Source organism: Dendropsophus ebraccatus, chromosome 1 (genome assembly GCF_027789765.1).
Source record: "Dendropsophus ebraccatus isolate aDenEbr1 chromosome 1, aDenEbr1.pat, whole genome shotgun sequence".
NCBI classification, from domain to species: domain Eukaryota; kingdom Metazoa; phylum Chordata; class Amphibia; order Anura; family Hylidae; genus Dendropsophus; species Dendropsophus ebraccatus.
The window spans coordinates 77562946-77586105 of record NC_091454.1 but is presented as its reverse complement, the minus strand read 5'-3'; the positions used below and the strand labels follow the sequence as shown (position 1 = coordinate 77586105).

At 41.4% G+C, this 23160-nt stretch overlaps 1 protein-coding gene and 1 long non-coding RNA gene across 4 annotated transcripts in view; one reads left to right on the top strand and one right to left on the bottom strand.

Moving 5' to 3' along the window:
- Positions 1-23160, bottom strand: part of CFAP54 (cilia and flagella associated protein 54) — a 258255-nt gene that overhangs the window by 9964 nt on the left and 225131 nt on the right. For 2 of the 3 annotated variants that reach the window (XM_069973813.1, XM_069973821.1), the window contains exons 62-65: positions 19931-20072; positions 17862-18041; positions 11167-11369; positions 1066-1251 (exon numbers count right to left, since the gene is read on the bottom strand). In XM_069973813.1, the coding sequence (XP_069829914.1) occupies positions 1066-1251; positions 11167-11369; positions 17862-18041; positions 19931-20072 (711 nt within the window). The remainder of the gene's footprint in view (positions 1-1065; positions 1252-11166; positions 11370-17861; positions 18042-19930; positions 20073-23160) is intronic. The other variant, XM_069973829.1, reaches the window with a different exon arrangement.
- On the top strand, positions 11227-23091 carry LOC138794926 (uncharacterized). The gene is made up of 4 exons (XR_011363529.1): positions 11227-11407; positions 17979-18100; positions 20164-20225; positions 23013-23091. It is a non-coding gene; the product is annotated as an uncharacterized lncRNA (long non-coding RNA).

Here is a 23160-nt window from a genome sequence, read left to right as displayed (position 1 = left end):
TTTTTACTTGAACAAGCACCATGACGTATGATCTGAAATAAGGTATGAAAAACGCTAAATTTACCCTTAACACCTGTGCAGAGATGTCAGAATGCAAAAAGGTGGTGACAGTGTCACTTTAAATATTCTACGATTCTAACAGAAGAAAAAAATACTGCATAATGCATTTAGGAAACTTGTGGGTAAAAGAAGGATAAAACATTTGTCCCTATTTCAGAACCTCAAACAAAATTTAGCATAGCAAAGATTTTAAGTGCAGATTTTTTATTTTTATTCCATTTTTACAAATGTGTTCAAGTTTAGCAAAACTTGAAAAAGATTGTTGCAACACATCACCCATTTAAATACACCCTTAGGTATTTGTGTGAGTATTTTTTATTAGTATTTTTAAGCCAAAACCAAGAATGTGTCCAAAAACAGAGGTACAAATCTTCCCATTATATATTTTTTTCTATGTAGATTATTCCCCTGGTTTTGGCTTACAAATAAGGATTCTAAATACGGAACCAAATACTGCTGTATGAATGGGGCCATAGGGTCTCTACAGGCAACATACTGAAATGAAAAAGAAAGTTTCTGAATATACTGAAATATATTCACCTGGGAAGATTTCATTTCGTGGACGTCATTGCCAACGGCCATTAAAAAGACGTCCGGTATTTACTGATGACAGCCATCTATAATGTTTATAATCATTATAGACGTCCATCATCAGCAAATAACAGATGTCTTTTTAATGGCCATCGGCAATGGCGGCTACAAAATCTCGTCGTGTGAGCCATAAACTCACAACTGTCCTGTTAAAAGTTTCTTATTAATAAGGACTGCAAACCGACTACCTGCTAATGCTAATGATCAGTGCTCATAATGGGCAATTATCTGTCCATGTAAAAGGTCTCTGGTTAATTGTAAAGTTTTTGGACTCTAACGAACTGCAGTGAAAGTCATTATCTTTAAATCTTTAAGTCATTATCTTTAACTCTTTATAGGTATAAATCTTACACAACTAATGGAGAAAATACCTAAGAATTTATGCTGAAAATCATTTCAAACACTATACATTACCTTGGGGTTTTCTTGTGTTGGTCTTTCTAAGGATGGAAAATACCACTGTAGACAAAGTTCTTGGTCCAACGCATGTGTTACCATTTGCTCCTGTTGAACCTCTAATTTGTTTTCCAGTGAGCCACTAGAAGGTGATTTCAATGGTTGTGGTGTACGCTGCCGAGATTCTTTATTTTCCAAATTTGCCTAAAACATGAATACAATAATAAACTAGGTTTGTGGCAATGAAAACTATGTAAAAGTCTCATATCTAAAAGAATACTCCAGACATCAGTATTTCTTTTTGTATTGCTGATGTTGCAGAGAACACAGGGACCTCCTGTTATGTCTTCTGGTCCCCTTCTGAAAGTTCTAGCTGCCACTTGCAAGATTGAATCATCTTGGCAGTGACAGTCTGCTCAGCCAATCATTCACTGCAAGGCTGACCAGCTTCAGTCAGTGATTGACTGAGTGGGCTGTGACTGCCAAGAAGAGTCTGTCTCAGGAGTGGTGGCCAGAACGTTCATCGGGGGACCCAAAGACATCACAGAGCATGTCCAGAGCACTTCCTTAAAGAGGTTGTCCAGGGAAAACCTAAACTTTGCCTACAGACTCCCTGTGGCATAACATAATAAGCCATGCATACTTGACCCCCCCCGCCCCCCCATACACACACACTGTGTTACGCCAAATGGAGGCTGTAGGCAAAGTTTCAGTTTTCCTGGGACAACCTTTTTAATTTTTGTGCCTATGAAAAACAGTATTCACAGGTAATTTATTCTGTAAAATAGAAGTGTTTGACACCTGAAGATAAAAGCAGTCTACACTTCAGACAAACAGCTTTTTATGTTATAAAGAGGAAGAAGGCTGAATGCTTATGGATTATATATGAAAACTCACAAGATATTTACTCTAAAACTAGGAACAAAATGACAGAAGAAACAACTTCTAAAAACTGAACTGCTCTGTAAGCATTAGATATACTAGTGAAGAAAGTCCTCCTGGAAGATAACAGAAACCACTGGGTACGGTGAAGGTCTGCTGTTTTTATGTCTATGGTTTTTGTATAGTAGTGCTTCTCTTTCACGTCTTCTTTAGTTGCACAAGATTTATAAAACAAAGCCTCACAATGTGGTGTTTATTCAGTAAAAGCTCTATTCCTTACTGCTCATGCAAGCAGCCATAATATGGGCCCACACCTTTAGGTGCTTCTGATTTTTTTCTCTTAGATCTGGACAGAGTTTGTGATTTAAAAATTGTGGCACGTTCCATCTCATGCATTGCTTCTAGGCAAGAATACAATGCTTCACAGAGGGAACATATGGCAACTCAGAGAGCGCCTACATTTTTGTAATATGGAACTGTAGGGACTCCACGTGCTGATGAACATGTCTTGACAAGTGAACGAGACTTACGGCTAATACCAGTATTCAGCAATACATGATCTAGAAGCTTCCTAAGTCTGTAAAACATCTTTATTACTTAGAATCACCCTGCAGATGCTTCCTAATGGTTTCTTCACTATGACAGGAGAGAACAGTTGTCACATTGCTGGATTAGGCATTTGTAAAACTTTATATGGCCTTCTGCAGAACATGCTAATCGCTATTCTCTCAACACAAGAAAAAACGGATAAACTGTATATGGATTTCTTTTTACCCAGTGCCCTCACATTTCCCCATTAAGCTAGAAATTATTGTACATACATCCGTTTTTTTATGCAGAAAGGAAACTTTTGCTATTTCACACAAGGAACTAATGAGGTATAATAGTTTCATTTACTGAACAGCATAACAGGTTTAGCCTCCAGTGTTAATGGTTATTAGCAAAGATGAGCAAGGCAGTTTGCAAGTTTCACTAGTTCACAGCCAAAATTTATTTTGAAAAGACCGAAAAGCTGAATTTCTTGGCCAGTACTATAATCTCCTCTCTTCTGCATCTTCCTTTATCCCCATTTCCTCTATTAACTCTCTATGGTCCTCCCATTTACTGTCTCCATCTTTTTTTCTTCTTTTCACCTTTTCTTTCCTTTTTTATTTTTCCTATGTTCTATAGGAGGCATTAGTTTTACTTTTTCTATCTTTTCAGCATTCCCCCCACCCTTTTTCATTGTTTTTGGTGACTGATATGTCATAAATAAATTTAGTTGAAGTAACAAAGTTGAAGTTTAGTTGAAAAGCCTGCAAGTTTGCAAGTTTCATTAAAGGAGAAGTCTGGCGATTTCTAAAAGCCAGCAGCCTGCAGGGAGAGGGGGGAAATTGATTACAAGAAGGAACTTACCTCTTCCTGTGCCTGCGGTGAGTTGTGGGACCGGCCGTGGGACCCCGCCAGAAGTCATTTTTCCCTGAGTTGTGAGTTCTCTGGAAAAATGGCTCTCTCGGCTGATGGTGTTCCTTCCCAGTCACTGACTGGCTGAGCGGCAAGTCCATCAGCCGGGTCGTGATATGGACATCCCGGAGATCCCAGAGCGAAGTGGGGGTCCCACGGCCGGACCTACCGCTCACTGCGGGCACAGGGAGAGGTAAGTTGTTACTTGTAATCAATTTATCCCCTCCCCTGCAGGCTGCCAGCTTTTAGAAATCACTGGACTTCTCCTTTAAGATGAAATGGACAGTCACTAAAATGTCTATGTCCATGTAAATCCACATTATTGGCTGATTTAAAGAAAAGCTGTTATAGTGACCAGGCTGTTGGATTTGCAGGAAGCATCTCATAGAGGAGGAGCTGAGCAGATCTATAGTTTTGGGAATAAATAATCAATACAAGTGGGGACTTATAGACTAAAACTCCTGCACTCTGGGGTTATGATTCTCATCACCAGACTGACTCAATCATTGACAACCTTCCCTGTGTGAGTATACAGAGATAGATATCAATAATTTAAAAAAAAACACCCACTGGATAAGCCTACAGTCAGCAGGCTTTAGTTGAATATAGTATAAATTATGACAGGTTGTCCCCCATCAATCTGCAATAAATACCCCATAAAAATGGACATAAGTATTCAGACCCTTAACTCTAACATTTCAAGTAGACCTCCGGCATAATGTAAAAAAATCACAGAGGGCAGAGGGTGACGGGAACTTAACAATAAAGGGATACTTACCTGTCCTTCCCCCACCACTCACTGAGAGACCACAGTCTCCTGTTTCTCCTGCCTTTCTGTGCTGTCATGACCCAGCAGGAACTAGTCGCTCAGCCATGCAGCAGTGTCCCGTGTCAGTCACCGAGTGACTAAGCAGGGGTCATGACATCACAGAACCGTGAGATCTAGAGACCAGTGGGGGGCTGAGAGTGGTGGCACTGCGCTGGGGGGGGGGCATGGGGACAGGTAATATCCTTTGATTGTGATGTTCCTATCACCCCCTACCCTCCATGATTTTTTACACAATGTCCGGAATATTCCTTTAAAGTTCAGCTCTGGGATCCTTCTATCTCTCTTGGAGCCACCTGTGATAAATTCAGTTAATAAGACATGATTTGGAAACATAAGGTCTGAACCAAGTCAGGAGAAGTAAAGAACTGCCTGTAGAGCTCAGAGACAGGATTATGTGGAGGCAAAGATCTGGAGAAGGTAAAGTCAATTTTGCTAGACCAAAAGCACAGTAAGGCTGGAGAGGTGGGCGAGAATACTATTGTTATTCAGGATGAGCTCCAAAAATCCTGTATTTAGATCCAGCCTCCAGGAACCTCTCCTTAGCAAAAGACACATGAAAAACAGTCTGCAGTTTGCAAAAAGCACCTAAAGGACTCTCAGACTGTAAAAAAGAATATTCTCTGGCCTGAAGAAACATAGATTTAACTTTTTGGCCTTAATTCTAAGCAAAATAAATAGAAGAAACCAGGCAATGCCCAACCCCTGCTCAACATCATCCCTATAGTTAAGCATAGCAGTAGGAAAATCATATAGTGGTGTTTTTCAGTGGCTGGGACAAGAGGACTGGTGGTTAAGGGGAAGCTCAATGGAGCAAAGTTCAGATATATTCTTAATGAAAACATGATTTAAAGTGCTCTATGCCTAAGATTGGGCTGAAAGTTCAGCTTTTAACCATATAATGACCCTAAGCACATAGCTTACACTTAGGGATTGCAGAGAGTTACTTCTGAGCAGACTCTGGCTGCACAGCCACTTCCTGTGGCCGTGCAGCTTCTAGGCATGCCATGCAACTGTAATGTTCAGCCCACTCACTGGTGGGTGAGAGTGCTGAACATAAAAAAAAAAAAAAAACAGAAAGGAGCAGCAGGACCTGTCAGCATCCTGCATCTGTATTCACTGTCACAGGCTGTAGGCTATGAACAGCCGGGATCTCTCAGCAGACGCAATGATATGACTGCATCGCACCAGCTGGAGGATCTGTCCTGTGACTCAGAAACTGGAGCCAGAAGATGCAGAAGAGCTTACTTTGGGTGGGGGGCTGTACACAGCAGGGGGCATTATTACTGTGGGTGGAGGCTGTATACAGCAGGGGGCAATATTACTATGGGTTGGAGGCTGTATACAGCAGGGGGCATCATTACTATGGTTGCGGGGGCTGTATACAGCAGGGGGACTATATTACTATGGTTGGAGGGCTGTATACAGCAGGGGGACAATATTACTATGGGTGGAAAAAACAGGACATTATTAATATGGGGTGGTGGGGGTGCATAACAGGTGCATTACTATGGGTGGGGGTCTGTTCACAAAAGGGGATCATTATTACTATGGGTGGTGCGGGTGCATAGCAGGGGGCATTATTACTATGGGGGCACAGCAGAAGGCATTATTTCTGTGTGGGGGGCACATCAAGGGACACTATTACTATATGTGGGTTATAGTAGGGGATATTATTACTATATTGGGAATCCTACATACCTACTCACTTTACTTTGTATGACACCAAACAGCCGAATTACTACTGTATGGGACCCTATAGGTGGGAAAAAGGGAATGAAGTTTCTGAAAAAGTGCGAGCTAAGATGTTTGTCTGGCAGGTTCTGAAGAGATGAATTGTAGCTGGAAGAAATTATCATGGAGGCCTTGGCCAGATGGATAGGAAAAGGGAAAGTGACGCCTATGAGTCAATAAATTAAGTTTTTTGTATTTTGTAGATTATTATTTGGTAGAAGTGCCCCAAGGTGGTAAAGGTTGGGAAACACTCTTATCCCCAACGGAACTGAGTTACATATATTAGTCTGGCCCTCAAAAACCATTTCAATTTGTCATGTGGCCCCATGGCATACAGTGTAGCTATCTCTTCTGGAGGCACTGAGGCTACCTGCTATGATAAAACTGTGATTGTTTTTAAAGAGGCCATCTAGCTACCTCTACCTCTGATTTGAGGGCACTCTGGCTAGAGGACATTCATGTACTTGTAGTGGTGTGACACTGAAGCTAAATTCCAAAAAAAACAAAAACTGGTGTTTACATATATACAACCTTTCTGTGAAATTTCAACATATACCAATGGAGTACTGTGACACCTGAAAGATGTTACCATACCATACCACATATACCTTCCCATGATCTTCACTAAACAGGAGGTGCAAAATCAACTGTGTGCAAAAATTGACAGGTATGCTGTCATTAGGAAAATTTTACTTTTCAGATGTTATTGCTAATGCCATTCTTTAGTTCATAATGGGGCAGGCTTAATAAACATTATGATCTCTTTTTATAAGGATTTTTAAAATTAAATCATTCTTACATTAAAATCCAATCATTGTATTTCCATTTACCAGACCAAAGGAAAATGAAATCAATAACTTAGGGAAAACAAACCCCCCACAGCACTGAACAGGCTTAACATTTACCAAAGCTTAATTATTTCATAAAATCAAAATATTTGCATGCTAGATTTTCAATAAAGGATGTTATGAATTTCGGATGAGGATCTGCCCTATCTACTCATAATAAAGAACGCTTGCATAATGACACTTTCATCTTTGTATAAAACATGTGATGACATTACATTACAGGGGGAGTTTGACTGGATTCATCGTGACATGTTTAAAAGCACCAAAGCTTTGTTTCTGTAATGAAACAAAATAATCAAAGGACTGTTTGCTTGTTAGCTATCTGCTACAGACAGGGTAATACACGATTATGCCTGCACCTGTCAGCTAACTGCAGCTGATGATCTGAGGAAAACAGAATGAGAATATATGAAAATGAAAAAAGTAACAAATAGACCTATATAACATTTTAATATGATGCTGCTTGGAGATGTCAACTATGCTTAATGTGATTCAAAATGAAGCCTCATATTATACATTTTACAATGTAATTCTGGAAACAGCTTTGCAAATTTGTACATTATTCAGTAAATTCTGTATGAAGTGATACACATTATATATGCACATGCAGAATGATAAGATACGTGTAAAGTGCCTATAAACAACCAACAAACTTCAGATGACAGTTGTAGTCTAAGGCCAGTTTCACACGTACCGAAATCGCAGCGGATTTCACACTGCAAGGTTCCGCAGCAAAATTCATTGCGATTCCTGGTACTGTCAGTTTTGCTGCAAGTATTCAAACAGCGTCCCCCATAACCCGCAGCTGACAGGTGAATACTTTACCCATCCGCGCTCAAGCCTGCTTCCGTGGCTCCCGCTCAGCAAATCAGTGACTGCAACAGGGCAGTGCACTGATTGGCTGAGTGGAACACCAGGGAGCCGGAAGCCCCAGAAGCAGGCCGGAGCATGGACAGGTAAAATATTTCTTGGGCAGCCGTTGTTAAAGACAGAATGGTGTTTACATATTCGCAGCAGAATGAAAAATCCACTGCGAGTATGTAAACCCATTCAAACTGAGAGTAACGGGAATCGCAGCGGATTTCGCTGCGGAACACGCATCGTGAAATCCATTGTGTTTCCAGTATGTGTGAAATTGGCCTAAATCTGATTTAATAAAAAGTTTAACTGATTACAAATATGGGTGCTGGCCTTTACACAAAGGTACTATAGTAGCAGGAGCACCTGATCTGTTTAAAATAGAAACAGAAGTACCATTATGGATCACTGTATGAACTGTATCTGTACAGAATGTTTTTTGCATAATGCTTAGGGTCTTTTTACATGAACTGATTATCAACAGGCAGAAATCCTTACAGCCGATAATAGGCCTGTGTGAAACCCCAATGATCAGCTGACAAATGAGAGATCTCTTGTTCGCTGACTAATCACTGATCTTCTGTACAGGCATTAAAATCATTGGTAGTCACCCACACATCTTCCACTTGTAAACAGGAATATAGTAATACAGCAACTATCTTGATTGATTAAACCACTAATTCTTGGGTCTTAAATTTAAATTAAGAATAAAGTATTTTGATAGATTGGACAATTCTGCATGCAACAATACTAAATATATTTATTTTTATTTTGGTTTAGGTTTTTTTTATTTGAAAAATGGGAAAAGGGAATGGGAGGATTTTAATGGGAGAATTTTTCTAAATATTTTTAAAAACTTTAAAAAAAACCCCTATGTTTACACTTATTAGGTCCCTCTAGGGACCTTTCATAAGCAATCATTAGATTGCTAATACTGATCTATGCAATCAGTGAGATCGGTGCTCAGCAGAGACTCTGTGGCAGCATTGGAAGGTAATTATGGACCCTTTGCTTGTTAAGTAACCCATTCGCACCCCACAATTATGTTGTCGGGGTGCCAATTTGACACCTGACAGATGCGGCACCTGTTATTTAACCCATTCACTGCTGTGATTGCATTACATTGCCAGTGTCAGTCATTAGCTATGGGGGTCTGCTACAAATAGTAGCCGACCCTGATGTCTATGGAGTCCATAGAGCCCACTCCATTTACTTCAGAAAGTAACAAGATATATATATATATATATATATAATATATATATATATATATATATATATATATATATATATATACACACATATATATTCCCCCCTCCTCTCTGGTAGCATTTGGTATAAATTCAACTGAAGTCAAAACAGTCCTGTATTCATACAAGGGAAGGCACTTTCTCTATGGCACAGAATAATATACATGTCAAACATTACAATTTGAAAATCTATTTGTGCATTCAGCTCACGCTCCTTCTTCAATTTAAGCCAACTATTTCAGGAGGTCAGTACATGCACAATTCCTCTGCCAAGGTGGAAAACTTGCATTAAATCTAAGCCAGATTCCAGGTCATTTTTATGACCCTATGTGTAATTTCTGCACTTAAACATATATTAATTGTGAATTTAAAGCTTAATGGCAGAAGAAGGTTGATTCTTATAAAAGATTAGCTTGGTGCTCTGCATAAAGAAAGTCAGATTTGTAATCCTATAAATGTAGAGGCTTCCCACTGATTCAGCTGGCACCCCCATTTACAGAAACAGATGGTAAGGTCATTGCTGGCATTTAGGAAATTGTAACTCTCAGAGCAGAAGACAGTGTGTATATTTTAGTTAGCATTCACATGTCATTTAATTGCTTTAAACACAAAATGATGTTTCCCGAGCACACAGCAAGTAGGAAAAAAAAAGCTTAATTACTTGCTAGTTGCCAAGGTAACAACATTTTCTCTAGGAAAATAAATTCCCAGATTTATGTAAACATAGTAATAATTAAAAAAACACTGATTTATTAGGAGAGATGACATTTAGTTGAATCATTAGTAAGGAACCATTGCTATAGGTTATACTGTATTTAACTAGTTTGCTTTTAAACCTCACAGCTATATATTCTCAACAGAGAACTGGAAAAATAGAACTGTTTTAGTAACATAGTTCCACCATCTGAATGACATCATACCAATCTGAAGCAATGATAAATGAATGTGTCTTTTTAAATGTTTAACACTGTGTAAAATATTTCTTTTCATAAAAAAACACGATACTGTATTTCAGAAATCAAAGGTTTCCAAAATTTTACCAAACAAGATGTTGTAAGTGAAGTGGAACATAAGTTTAGTGCAAATGATCAAAAAACTGGAATCTGAATAAAAGAATATAAAGAAAAAATTCGTTGTTTATCGTCGGATCTGTCTGCACCCTGAACCTGTCACCCCTGGACGGCTTCCGAACCCACCCCACCCCTGGATCCGGCCCCTATACTTATGTCATCCTTCTGGTCCCGCTCCTGATGCCAATGACGCCGCGGGGAAACAGCCGTCCGCGCAGATGAGCGGGCGGTCATATCTCCTCAGCAGGATCAGCATCAGGAGCGGGACCGTCAGAATGGCGTAAGTATAGGGGCCGTATCCAGGGGTGGGGAGGGTTCGTGAGCTGTCCAGGGGTGACAGGTTCCCAGCACACATTGCAACAGATTATAGTATGGGTGGTCCAGAAGACCGCCCATAATATATTCTGTTGCGACGACCTATCAGCGGGCCAGCTCAATCAATTGATTTCCTAGGCGAGCCAAAAATAATGGCTCCGCGGGCCAGAGTTTGCCATGTCTGTTTTAGAATGTCTATGGAGCCTACCTCCTGCACAGAGAAGAGAGATGAGGAGAGCTTAGCTATGTCAAAAGTTTTAGTTTTTTTTCTGTAATGTCAGTGACACATAAAATTTTTTGTAATTTAGGTCTGCAGCTGTAAACTGGTACTAGTTAATAAAAACACACATCTACTCACTGACTTCATTAGGGGGAATTTACTAAGACCAGCATTTCATTTCATATACCAGTCTTAGTTGCGTACTATAGCCAAATAAAAGTTTTTATATATTGCTGCCTTGGCTTAGAACATTTTCTTTACACAAACACAGCAATCTATAAAAAGTTTTACATGGCCAGAGTACCCATCTAAGTAAACTCCTGTAGGCATATAATATCAACCTATGAAATTTACACCAGATTTCTGTAATAACTTATGCTAGATACTGGCAGAAATTATAGTAAATTTGGTGGGCCATTTTTGGGCAAATTTGTGTGTAAGAAATTTTTTGCATATTTAGAAATAAAAATCCTTTCACTGTCTGCTATGGTGACATAAAAATAAAACAGCAAATCCCACAATATGGCATAGTGTAAGGTATGGTACAATGTAGCATAAGGTAAATTGCTGTTAAATACTTCTAAATATCTTTTAAAAGATATTAAGCTTTGATCCATAGTATAAAGTTCTTACTTTACATACATTTGAATATTCAGGCACATATTGTTTAATATACCTTAGATGAAGTATAAAAGCCTGATGTTTTCTCTTCTAGCCCCCACAGTAGTTCTGCAGGAAAGTCATTCGCACAGCATGTGAAATAGGAGTAAAGATACTTCTTGAGGAACAGGTGCATCTCCACATAGCGCACTGTAATCCCATTATCAAAGACAGATGTGTACAGCGAGTCACTGGCAGACACTTTACCATCATCAAAATCTGAAAGAAAAAAGCACATGCATATTAAAACAAACAAGGTATTGCTATTTTAGATGAAATCTTGGATCTGAAAATTTTAATAGTAAACATATTAGAAGCGGTAGGTTATGGAGGGTGTGTGTGGGTGGACTAGAGCATGATAAAGCATGATGATTCCAGAGAGCTGTACATATACCGGGTTAACATATAGAATGTAACATTGAATCAGGAAAACCACTAGAATAAAGTAAATGATAGACTGGAAGGGCACAAAAGGCATAAAGCTTTGTTAGTTGACTGATCATTGGGCACTTTGGTGAGGGCAGTTTCCATGGAACTGTTAAGGCTAAAGCCAGATTGTAGGTGGCCGAAAAGCCAGTTGGATAGGCAAAGGGAGAAAGTTTTGAAGCAACAGGAGACAATGAAATAAGGGATGGCTTTTTGAGAATGGGTGTTGCATGTTTACAGGAAGAAGGACAGATGGCAGAGGTAAGTGATAAAGAGGTGAGTTAGTGCTGGGACAAACATTGTTGTAATAATAATAATAAAAAAGATAGGCCATTTTTGCAATGTGTAATACTAAAGAAAAAACATCTATCAATTCCCCTTACCCTTCTACTGATCATTGACTAAACTCACTGATACAATCTGTACACAGGAGTGCATACACTGAGAGACCTGAAATCTATGGGGGGGGGGTGTTGGAGAAAGTGTTAGATATACTGCACCATTTCTCAGTACTGTTCTGTAATGTCTAATGTGCTGCTTCTGGGGGTGTACTATAAAGATATAGGGGTGCAAGGACCCATCCTATGTGTTTGTGCAGGTTGTGCAAGTTGCAAATGGCTGGAAATACTGCAATTCCTCATGTATACCCATGATAACTTATACAAAAAATATACCTTAAGGGTGAGTTCACACATAACGGATCCGCAGTGGATACCGCTGTATGTCCGCAGCCCGCCCCGTTAACCCCTCCGCCGCCAGAGCCTATACATCACCTTTTCCACGGTGCGGCACGCTTCGGGGGTTCCCAGCACGTCCCCCTCGGCCAATCAGTGCGCTGCCCCGCCGCAGCACATTGATTGGCTGAGCAGAACGTGAAGACACGGGGAGCCCTAAAGTAAGCCGGAGCGGGGACCAGGCGAAGAATACGCTCCGGCAGAGGGCGGTTAATAGGGCGGGCTGCGGACATAGTTTGTCTGCCCATAGAAGTACAGGGCAGGGATACGCAGCGGATCTCGCTCCATACCAGGTATATTCCAGCAGGTAGCACTAGGGTAATAAAATAAACCATACCTTTTAGTTTTTCTGATTGCTGTTTGTAAAGTAATAAAAGTGGCTTGTCTGTTAGCAACTGAAGAGTCAAACTGGTGGTGCTGAGCTGCAGCACCCCTCCTCCCTCCCACCCTACCTTTACGGATTGATATACAAGCCTGGAAGCTGAGCCCTGTATATTCATTATGCAGGACAGGGTGGCGGAGGGTGCAGTAGCTAAGAACCACCAGTTTGACTCTTTAGCCACTTTTATAACTTTACAAACAGCAATCCGAAAAACTAAAGAGTGTGGTTAATTTTATCTACCGCCCATCTCCTGGTCTGATCATGGGCCAGTTACTGTCTCCCTGACCTCCCTCCTATCTCCTACTCGCCAGTGCCATTGGCGTCTGAACGAGTCCTTGTTAAAAACGCAGATAACAAGGGATTCTATTCAGCAGCACATTAGGACTTATTTCGCGGAAAATGAGGGCTCAGTCTCATCTCTTTCCACCCTCTGGGAAGCCCATAAGGCCGTGATAAGAGGGCATTGTATTGCTCTGGGGTCTCGGCAGAAAAAAGATAGGATGGCTGCCATTCAAGACACCAGACGCGCAATTGGTGACTTGGAGGCGACTTTAGTTTCCCAGCCATCAGTACGGGTCTTGCGTAGACTGATCGCGGCCAGAGCTAAACTTAAACATCTTCTCACCTATAAGGTGGAGCGCTTGCTTTTGTTTTCAAAACAGCGCTTTTATGAAAAAGGCAACAGGGCTCACACTCTGCTGGCTCGTATGCTATCTGACCTCTCTGCCGCTCAGTCTCCTCAAGCCTTGCGAGATCATCTAGGCTGTACCAAATATCATCCTGCAGACATCTCCTTGATTTTCGAACGCTATTTTTCTAAACTATATTCCCTACCCTCTTCCCTCCCCTCTGATCCCGAGATGAGAGCTCGACAGATACAAGCCTTCCTCTCAAGCTGTCAGCTGCCTACCCTTACTCGGGAGGCAGTGGAACACTTGAATGCCTCTATCTCCCTTGAGGAGCTCTCGGAGGTTCTGAAGGACCTTCCCTCGGGCCGCTCACCGGGACCGGACGGGTTCACGTATCTCTATTCTAAGAACTTCCCTGTGGAGTTGGCCCCGCGATTGTTGTCTCTCTTTAATTCTTTCATGGAAGGCTCTGGGGTTCCCTCCTCTATGCTCCATTCTTTAATCACACTTATCCCCAAACCTGACAAGGACCCACTGGATTGTTCTAGTTACCGACCCATAGCCTTGCTTAATGCTGATCTAAACATTTTTATGAAAATTTTAGCAAACCGTTTCAGCCTGTGGCTGCCTTCTCTAGTGGACAAGGATCAGGTGGGCTTTGTTGTGGGTCGACAGGGAGCGGACAACACCAGGCGGGCAATTGATATAATAGATGCGGTTAATCTCCAATCTGACAAGGCATTGATTCTTAGCCTTGACGCGGAGAAAGCCTTTGACCGCCTGGGCTGGCCCTTCCTGTTCGAGACCCTTCAGGCTTTTGGCTTCTCTGGCTCCTTTGTCACCACCCTCCAGGGGCTGTATTCCCTACCGACCGCCTCAATCAAGCTGCCCCACCACCTTTCGGGGACGTTCCCACCCTCTAATGGCACCCGCCAGGGATGTCCCTTATCCCCTCTGTTATTTGTACTTTGCATTGAGCCCCTGGCGGCGGCCATAAGAGGTAACGCGGACATTCGGGGGGTTCACATTCGCGGTAGGGAGTACAAACTGATGCTGTTTGCGGATGATGTTCTCCTTACTCTTACTAATTTGCCTACTACTCTTCCGATTCTTCATAGGCTTCTCCAGGAGTTTGGGGTCTTGTCCGGATACAAGGTCAATACTACAAAAACTGAGGCTCTCCCTTTAAACTTATCTGAGGGCGAATTTCGTCATCTTAGTTCCAATTTCCGATTCCGATGGTCTCGTGAATCCATCAGATATCTTGGTGTACGGCTCACCCCGACCTACCCTTCCTTGTATTCGGCCAATTACCCCAAGCTCTTTCGAGACGTTAAATCTCTTCTGCAATCATGGACCAAACATTTCATCTCCCTACTAGGCCGGATAGCGGCGGTCAAAATGACTATCCTCCCCAAACTATTATACTATTTTGAGACACTCCCAGTAAAGATCCCCATGCGGGAGCTAAAAGCAGTCCAGACAGCTATTTTTCGGTTTATATGGAACTCTAAATGACATAGGATACATAAGAGTGTAATGATGGCGAGTAAGTCTCAGGGGGGGTTAGCGACGCCCAATATTCTGCACTATTACTGGGCTGCCCATCTTAGAGTCATCTCATCCTGGTCGACATACCACGCATATAGTAAGTGGATGGCGATAGAAAGGAGGTGGTTGGCACCGATCCACCCCAACTCCTTACTCTGGCACGCAAATCCAGCTGTGACGCTACCTCGCCTACTCCTAGGTCCTATCAAGTTTACCAAGCATATCTGGGACACTTGCTCCAAGCGATTCAAGCTCTCTTCAGTAGCCTCCCCACTGAATTCCTTCCTGCTCACTCCAGCTTTCCCTCCGGGTATGGAGACCGTGGTGGTCCAGGCTTGGGGAGCCCAGGAGCTCTTCCAATTTGCCGATATTGTAAATCCGCTGACGCGAGCTCTGTTCTCCTTTGAGGACCTCTGCGAGAAGCGTGCTCTCCCTATTTCTGAACAATATACATATATACAGCTCCACCATTTCATGATGTCGCAACTTGATACCACCACGGTCTCTAGACCCACGAGTTTTGAGCAACGAGCTAGAGCGGGATCGGGCATGAAGGGCCTTATCTCGGATATTTACAAAATCTTGGGCTCACCTTTGGATGACTCACCGGTCCGCCATACTTATATGGCTAAATGGGAGATTATACTGGCTAAGCCGATCTCTCCGGAGTGTTGGGAGATCATCTGGGAGCAAGCTGCCAAATCATCGCCTTGTGTCACTTATAAGGAAACTCAGTATAAGTTACTTATGTTCTGGTACCACACCCCAGAATTACTACACAAACTAAATGGGTCCGTCTCCCCCTTGTGCTGGCATTGTAATGCAGCGGTGAGATCTCTATATCACATATTTTGGGGATGTTCAGTTATACAGCCATTCTGGTCGGCGACCTGTGCTATGATTGCAGTGGTTACGAAACATCCCTTCCCCCTGGACCCATTGCCCTGTCTCCTTAATCTGACCCCTAAATCTATAGGGAAAAAGCCTACTAAGCTACTTCTGCAAATGCTGACCGCTGCCAAGACACTGATTGCCAGACAGTGGAGGTCGGTACTTCCCCCTTCCATGGCTGATCTGGTGGCCAGAATTAAGGAGATGAGGACGATGGAGTCGCTCACGGCTAGACTGAATAACAGGGTAGCCTCCTTCGAGGTAATTTGGGCCCCATGGGATGCTTATTGTGCGGACTTAGGCTACGCCTGACTTAATCTGGGAACCTCCCCCCCCCTTTTTTTCCTACCCCCCTCCCTCCTTCTCCCTGATCTTTTTGTCGTCTGTGTTTGTGTCTGTTATATCCCCCACTATCATCTGGGTTTATTGTTTGTGTTCTCCCAAGGTTCGTGGTTTCCGAGATGCTTCGATTTTATGACCTGCAGATTTTTTCGCACTGCTCTTGCATTTCGTTGTTATTGTCTTTATTGTTTATATTCAAAAACCTTAACCCTTTGAGGACCAGGCCCAAAATGACCCAGTGGACCGCGCAAATTTTTATCTTAGTGCTTTCATTTTTCCCTCCTCCCCTTCTAAGAGCTCCAGCACTCTCAGTTTTCTATCTACAGGCCATGTAAGTGCTTGTTTTTTACAGGAATAGTTGTACTTTGTAATGGCGTCATTCATTTTACCATAACATGTATGCTGGAATTCCAAATATATTATTTATGAAGATATAAATAGGTGAAATCGTAAAAAAGAATGCAATATGGTAACGTTTGGGGGGTTCCTGTGTCTACGTAATGCACTATATGGTAACAGCGACATGACACTATTATTCTATAGGTCAGTCCGAACACAACCATATGCAGGTTACACAGATTCTCTAATGTTATATATATTTTTTTTATGAAATCCTTTTTTTTGGCAATTAAATATTAATAAAATGGGCCTATTGTGACGCTTATAACGGTTTTATTTTTTCACCTACGGAGCTGTATGGGGTGTCATTTTTTCCGCCATGATCTCTAGTTTTTAATAATACCATATTTGTGAAGATCGGACGTTTTGATCACTTTTTATTGATTTTTTTTAATATATAATGTAGCATAAAATCGGTAATCCGCGCACTTTTTCCCCTCTTTTCGTGTACGCAGTTTACCGTTCGCAATGACGCTTATTATATTTTAATAGATCGGACAATTACGCACGCTACGGTATATTATATGTTTATCTATTTATTTATTTTTATATGTTTTATTTATATAATGGGAAAGGGGGGTGATTTAGACTTTTATTGGGGGAGGGGTTTTGGGGTAGTGTGTTAGTGTTTTGAACTTTTTTTTTTTTACACTTTTGAAGTCCCTTTAGGGGACTTTTACATCCAGTACTTTGATTTTTACACTGATGAATGCTATGCCATAGGCATAGCATTGATCAGTGTTATCGGCGATCTGCTCATTGAGCCTGCCTGTGCAGGCTCAGTGTAGCAGATCGCCGATCGGACCGCACGGAGGCAGGTAAGAGACCTCCGGCAGTCCGTTTCAACGATCGGGACCCCCGCAGTCACACTGCGGGGGTCCCGATCGGTAAGTGACAGGGGACTCCCCCGGTCACTTACACTTAAACGCCGCGGTCGCGCAGCGATCGCGGCGTTTAAGGGGTTAATGACACGCGGCAGCGCGATCGCTGCAGCGTGTCATTACCGGTGAGGTCCCGGCTGCTGATTGCAGCCGGCCCCCACCTGCTATGAAGCGCGCTCCGCTCCGGAGCGCGCTTCATAGCGGGAAAAACACCCAGGACGTAAGGTTACGTCATGGGTCGTCTGGGGACAGACTTCCATGACGTAACCCTACGTCCAGGGTCGTCTAGGGGTTAATAAACTCTCAGTTAAAAAAAAAAAAAATTTTTTATCTACCTAGCATCTGCCAGAATCTGCAGCTTTTTACCTGGCATGGGGCTGACCGTTTTACTCTAACATTATGCAATATTAACATATACAGTACGCAACTCAACATGATTTAGCCATTAAAAACACTAATAGAATGAAGTAATTTACCTGGCATTGTGAGCAGATTTTTAAGTCTCATCAGGTGATTATGATATCGGATGACATGAACCCAAGACAACGTATCTACTGGAAGACTATCCTCAACACTTTTGTTTGCATCTACAGGACTGTCATCAGCAAGGTCTGTTTGGCTGGCACAGTTGTGTTGATTATCTGTTGGGCAACAATCTGTGAATTACAACAATCATCAGAACAAGTACTAAACTTGAAGCAATCTGACTCCCCAGGTATTAATGGCTGTCACTTGTTCAATGATTATTGTTATGTTAGAATGACTATTAGTTTATCATTCTTGTTTGCAGTGGACATCTTGTAACAGACTCCCTACTGGCAACTATTCTGATTCTAAAAAAAATACAGCAGAGCTGAGACAGCTCATTATTCACATAGCAGTGTTAAATGTTCTTTACTTTGTTTTTCATAAAGCTCAGAATTAGAAACTAAGAACGAGAAAAGATTTCCATGACCTAAACGTAACTTTAATGTATTTAAATGAAAAAAAAAAATGCAATAAACCTTGCAACCATACCTAAACATCTGAAAATGCAAGATAATCTAGCACTAGTAGTGTTTATAGGCTTAAAGGACAACTCCCATGAAAAACTTTTTCCCATTAATTGAAGCACATTACAAAGTTATATAACTGTGTAATATGCTTCAATCACCTATCTGCCCCCCTTCCCTGTCTTTTCCCCCATCCACCCCACACCAGAAAGTGTAGGAAACTCACACATACCTAATTACTGTCGTCACCAGGCTGCTCTCTCAGCTCCTTCTTGTGACAATGAGTCATCAGCAGGAGGGTTGCTCTAGCTCCTGTTACACCAGACTCCCCCTCCCCTGCCTTGTCAGGTGACTCAGGTTGCTCAGCTCCCATTGGCTGAGCAACTGCAAGCCATCTGAGTCCATGTTACTTGCTTATCTTCCCTAGTGACATGACTCATTCACTCACTGAGTCCACTCGGCAGCAGGATAGAGAGTATGAGGGGAGGGGGGAGCTGCCTAGGTGCTGGGAGTCTGTCACGAGGGAAGATAAGCAAGTGACATGACTCAGATGGCTTGCAGTTGCTCAGCCAATGGGAGCTGAGCAAGCTGAGTCACCTGACAAGGCAGAGGAGGGGGAGGCTGGTGTAACAGGAGCTAGACCAGCCCTCCTGCTGATCACTCATCGTCACAAGAAGAGAGCTGAGAGAAGAGCCTGGTGACGACAGTCATTAGGTATGTGTGAGTTTCCTACACTTCCTGGTGGGGGGGTTGAGGGGGCAAAAGACAGGGAAGGGGGGCAGATAGGTGATTGAAGCACATTACAAAGTTATATAACTTTGTAATGTGCATCAATTACTGGGAAAAAGTTTTTCATGGGAGTTGTCCTTTAAAGGAGAAGTTCGGTGAAGATTTTTATTCAAGTATTGTATTGCCCCCCCAAAGGTTATACAAAACACCAATATACACTTATTATGGGAAATGCTTATAAAGTGCTTTTTTCCCTGCACTTACTACTGCATCAAGGCTTCACTTCCTGGATAACATGGGGATGTCACAACCCGACTCCCAGAGCTGTGCGGGCTGTGGCTGCTGGAAAGGATGATGGCAGAGGGATGCTCAGTGTCCCTCCAGTGCCCTGTGTCCCTCAGTGTCCCTCTGCTATCATCCTCTCCAGCAGCCACAGTCCGCACAGCTCTGGGAGTTGGGTCGTGACATCACCATGTTATCCAGGAAGTTAAGCCTTGATGCAGTAGTAAGTGCAGGGCAAAAAGCACTTTATAAGCATTTCCCGTAATAACTGTATATTGGTGATTTGTATAACTTTTGTGGGGCAATACAATACTTTAATAAAAAAAAAATTGCCAGACTTCTCCTTTAACATGACAAGGTTAGTGACTCTACTATTTGTCAACAAAGCAACCAGCTCCTCAGTTTTGTCATTTGTAGCACAATCCACCATATAGAGTTACCCACAAGTTAACTTATTACATGACCTGATTTCTACCAGTGTTATATTCCAGTGTGTTAGATAGGAAGAAAGCACCTTGTATATTACCTCTCTTTGTACTTACCTTGCAAGTATCTCTTGTAAGTTCCTAAAAGATCCATACATGCAAATGATGGGATATTCTCGTGGAGCTGGGCATTTGTAGACTGCACAATAACATCCAGTTCTCCAATTAACTGTTTATATGCCAACATGGCTGTAGCAACCTGTGCACATATGAAGAACAAGATAAAAAACAACATAGCAAAGTTAAAAAATGTGAAAGTTGGTAAACTAAACGCAAACTTATTTTACTAGATAAACTAAAAGGAGTAATGAATTTACAGAGGAGGTTCACAGCACGACATCCCGATAGACAGGTAATTTTCTGTTTGTTAATGTTCTTTCTGGAGAGGCTAAGATTTCACAATGCTTCTGAACTTTCCTGCCCAGAGCAATTTGCTGGCAGTGTACAAGAAAGGTAATATCTTTCTCCTGACAGGGACTGTAACTCCTGTCTCTAGTTAGCAATCGTTTTTATAATCCAACATTACTTCTCATCAAGACAGTATTCATGGTGATACCTCTGCTGTCTTTTTAATAGTACATGCTGTGTACAATCTCATCATTTTTCCTTTGCTTAATCACAAAGATCATTGGACCCATATCATTCACGGCACTAGCAATATAGACATAACTCCATGGAACAATGCTTAACATGTTTTTGAGGCTAAATAGTATTTCTTATCAATCTCTCGGCAGAAACTACTGTTTCTTTCTGAAAATAATTAGTTGCTGACTGGATGCTGGCATCAGTCTAAGAACTTTGAGGGGAACTTATCAAAATTGTTCCAAATGGAAAGTGGTCTATATTATACCTTTTGCCTCTAGAGCAAAATTGGCTGTGCCATATCATCTACTAAAATGGCACATCTTTTTGCACCATTTTTATTCCCATTCCCCCGAATACGTAAGTGTGTGAAGTGAATTTGCGCCCTTTTGATTCTTTATTGGTGCCATTAAAAAAAGGTTTGTCTAATTTGTTAAATTAGACTTGCCACTGAAATTGTGCATACAAATAGAACTATTCTCAGAACAGACATGAGTGGTGTAAACAAAATTACCCTTTTGTCTTTTACTCAGCCAATGCACCCTACTTACCAACTTAGTAACCAAAAACACCTATTTTTGTATTTAATATTCCATTTTATACATATAAAACTTTGAACATTGAGGGATATATTATTAGAAAGCTGTACAAAGAACAGAGGAAAAGGACTGCAAGCAGGTCTACCAGAGAACACTATGTAGTTTTGCTTTATCCATATAAATGTTTAAACATTATGCAGTAGAAATCTAAAAGGTGGCCATATACCATAGGGGTCATTCACGCTTTTCGCAATTACAGTCCGAGCATGGCTGTGTCAGTAAAGTAGTGCTAAGATTTAAACTGGTTTGGAGCTCCTGGTTCAGTAGGACATCGCCTGTAATCACAGACCATGCGCAGAATGTGTGAATGACCCCTTTGTTAAATGTAGGCTGACTGTTATTCCTTCCAACTTTTTATTTGCTCACTTAACTAAGTGTGCATACATTTTCTGTAAGGGAAAGGAAATTAGCTACAAACCAGATTCGCTACAAACTTTGCAAAAAGTTCGGTTCATCACTGAACTGAACTTTGAGAAAGTTCGTAACGAATCAAATAAAAATGGGTAAGAACAAAAATTGAGATGTAACCTGTCCGATATGGATAAATTTTTGTGGACACCCCTGCTGTCCGATCACCGATCCAGAGAATTACAGAGCAGCACACACGACAGCCAGCGATGTCTTCTATGCAGCAGCTGTAAGGACTGCTTCACTGAGCTCTGTGCTGTACTTTAGTGATTGATGCCCTTCTTCAGAAGTTCCATCAGCTCTCCCATGGTATTTCATCCATACCCCTACAGCAGTGGGATGGATCAATCACTAAAGTACAGCGCAGAGTTCAGTGAAGCAGTCATTACAGCTGTTGCATAGAAGACATCGCTGGCTGTCGCGTGTGCTGCTCTGTAATTCTCTGGATCGGTGATCGGACAGCAGGGGGGTAGATAAGATCTGATGGGGGAGCTGCTGGAATGTCTAAAAACAGGTATCAATCACTTAAGTGCAGGGCAGCACTCACTGAAGCAGGGCTAACATCGGGTTCATGGAAGATCACATCGCTGCTTCAGTGTGTGCTCGGCTGAATGTAATCTTATGAATTGCTTCCACACTGAACTACCGTTAATGTTCAATTATCGTTTACGCTTAATTAGTGTGTCCATTCAATTAAGTCATACTGTCCACAAACATTTATCCATATAGGACAGGTTACATCTCAATTTTTGTTCTTACCCATTTTTAATAGCTTTTTTAGAACAAAACTTTGTTTTATTAATTAAATATTAACTATTAAAGGGGGCGGTATTATTGCCGGCAATTTTTTTTCACTATTTTTGCACTTTGATTTTTTTCACTTTTTTCATTGTAATAGCAACTGCAACTAAACGAAACTATACCCTATCAGACTCCCACTAATGTAGCTGCAATTATTCAGCCATTATAGCAAGGTTCGTTTGAGGTTCGGTTCGTACGAATCCAAACTTCACGAAAGTTCGCCGGATCGAACCGAACCGAACTTTTCAAAAGTTAACTCATCCCTAATTTTTATCAATCATTTTGGTTTGTATTTTGCCGAATTAGTATTTTTGTGTGCTGTATCTAGATTTTATTTGTTTTTGCTATTTGAGTGTATCAGCTCTACTTTAGTTCCTTGATTAACATTATTTAGTATTAAATTATTACATTCCTGATGACATTGTAAAAAAAAATTGAATAAAAAGTGATCAAAAAAGGTACATCTATTTAGACGGGAAGAAATATTTTATTGGGAGTCAAACAAGCAACAAAAATTCCTGACTATATGGAGTCTTTGGATCTCTTATCGGGAATCTGTTATATTTAGGCTGGTTGGGAGAGAACAAAATCCAATTTAACCTTGTTTACCCCTTTGCTCTAATACATAATTTAAGTTTAAAGAGTAAAATATAATTAAAAGCAGCAAGATCTATATAAGTTTTTGGATTCCTACTGTTACAATACTACTAACACTTCCCCCATTATCTCTTCTCCCCCTCCCCCTTTAGAGGCGCATTTCTTAATACATACCTTGATATGCGAAGTAACCAAACTCAGCCAACTTGTAAGTGGATTATATCTCATGTATTAGCTTCAATCTCTAGTTGTCTCTAGTTGTAAACTTCTTTTTTTATGTAATCTTATTTCTAAAAATCT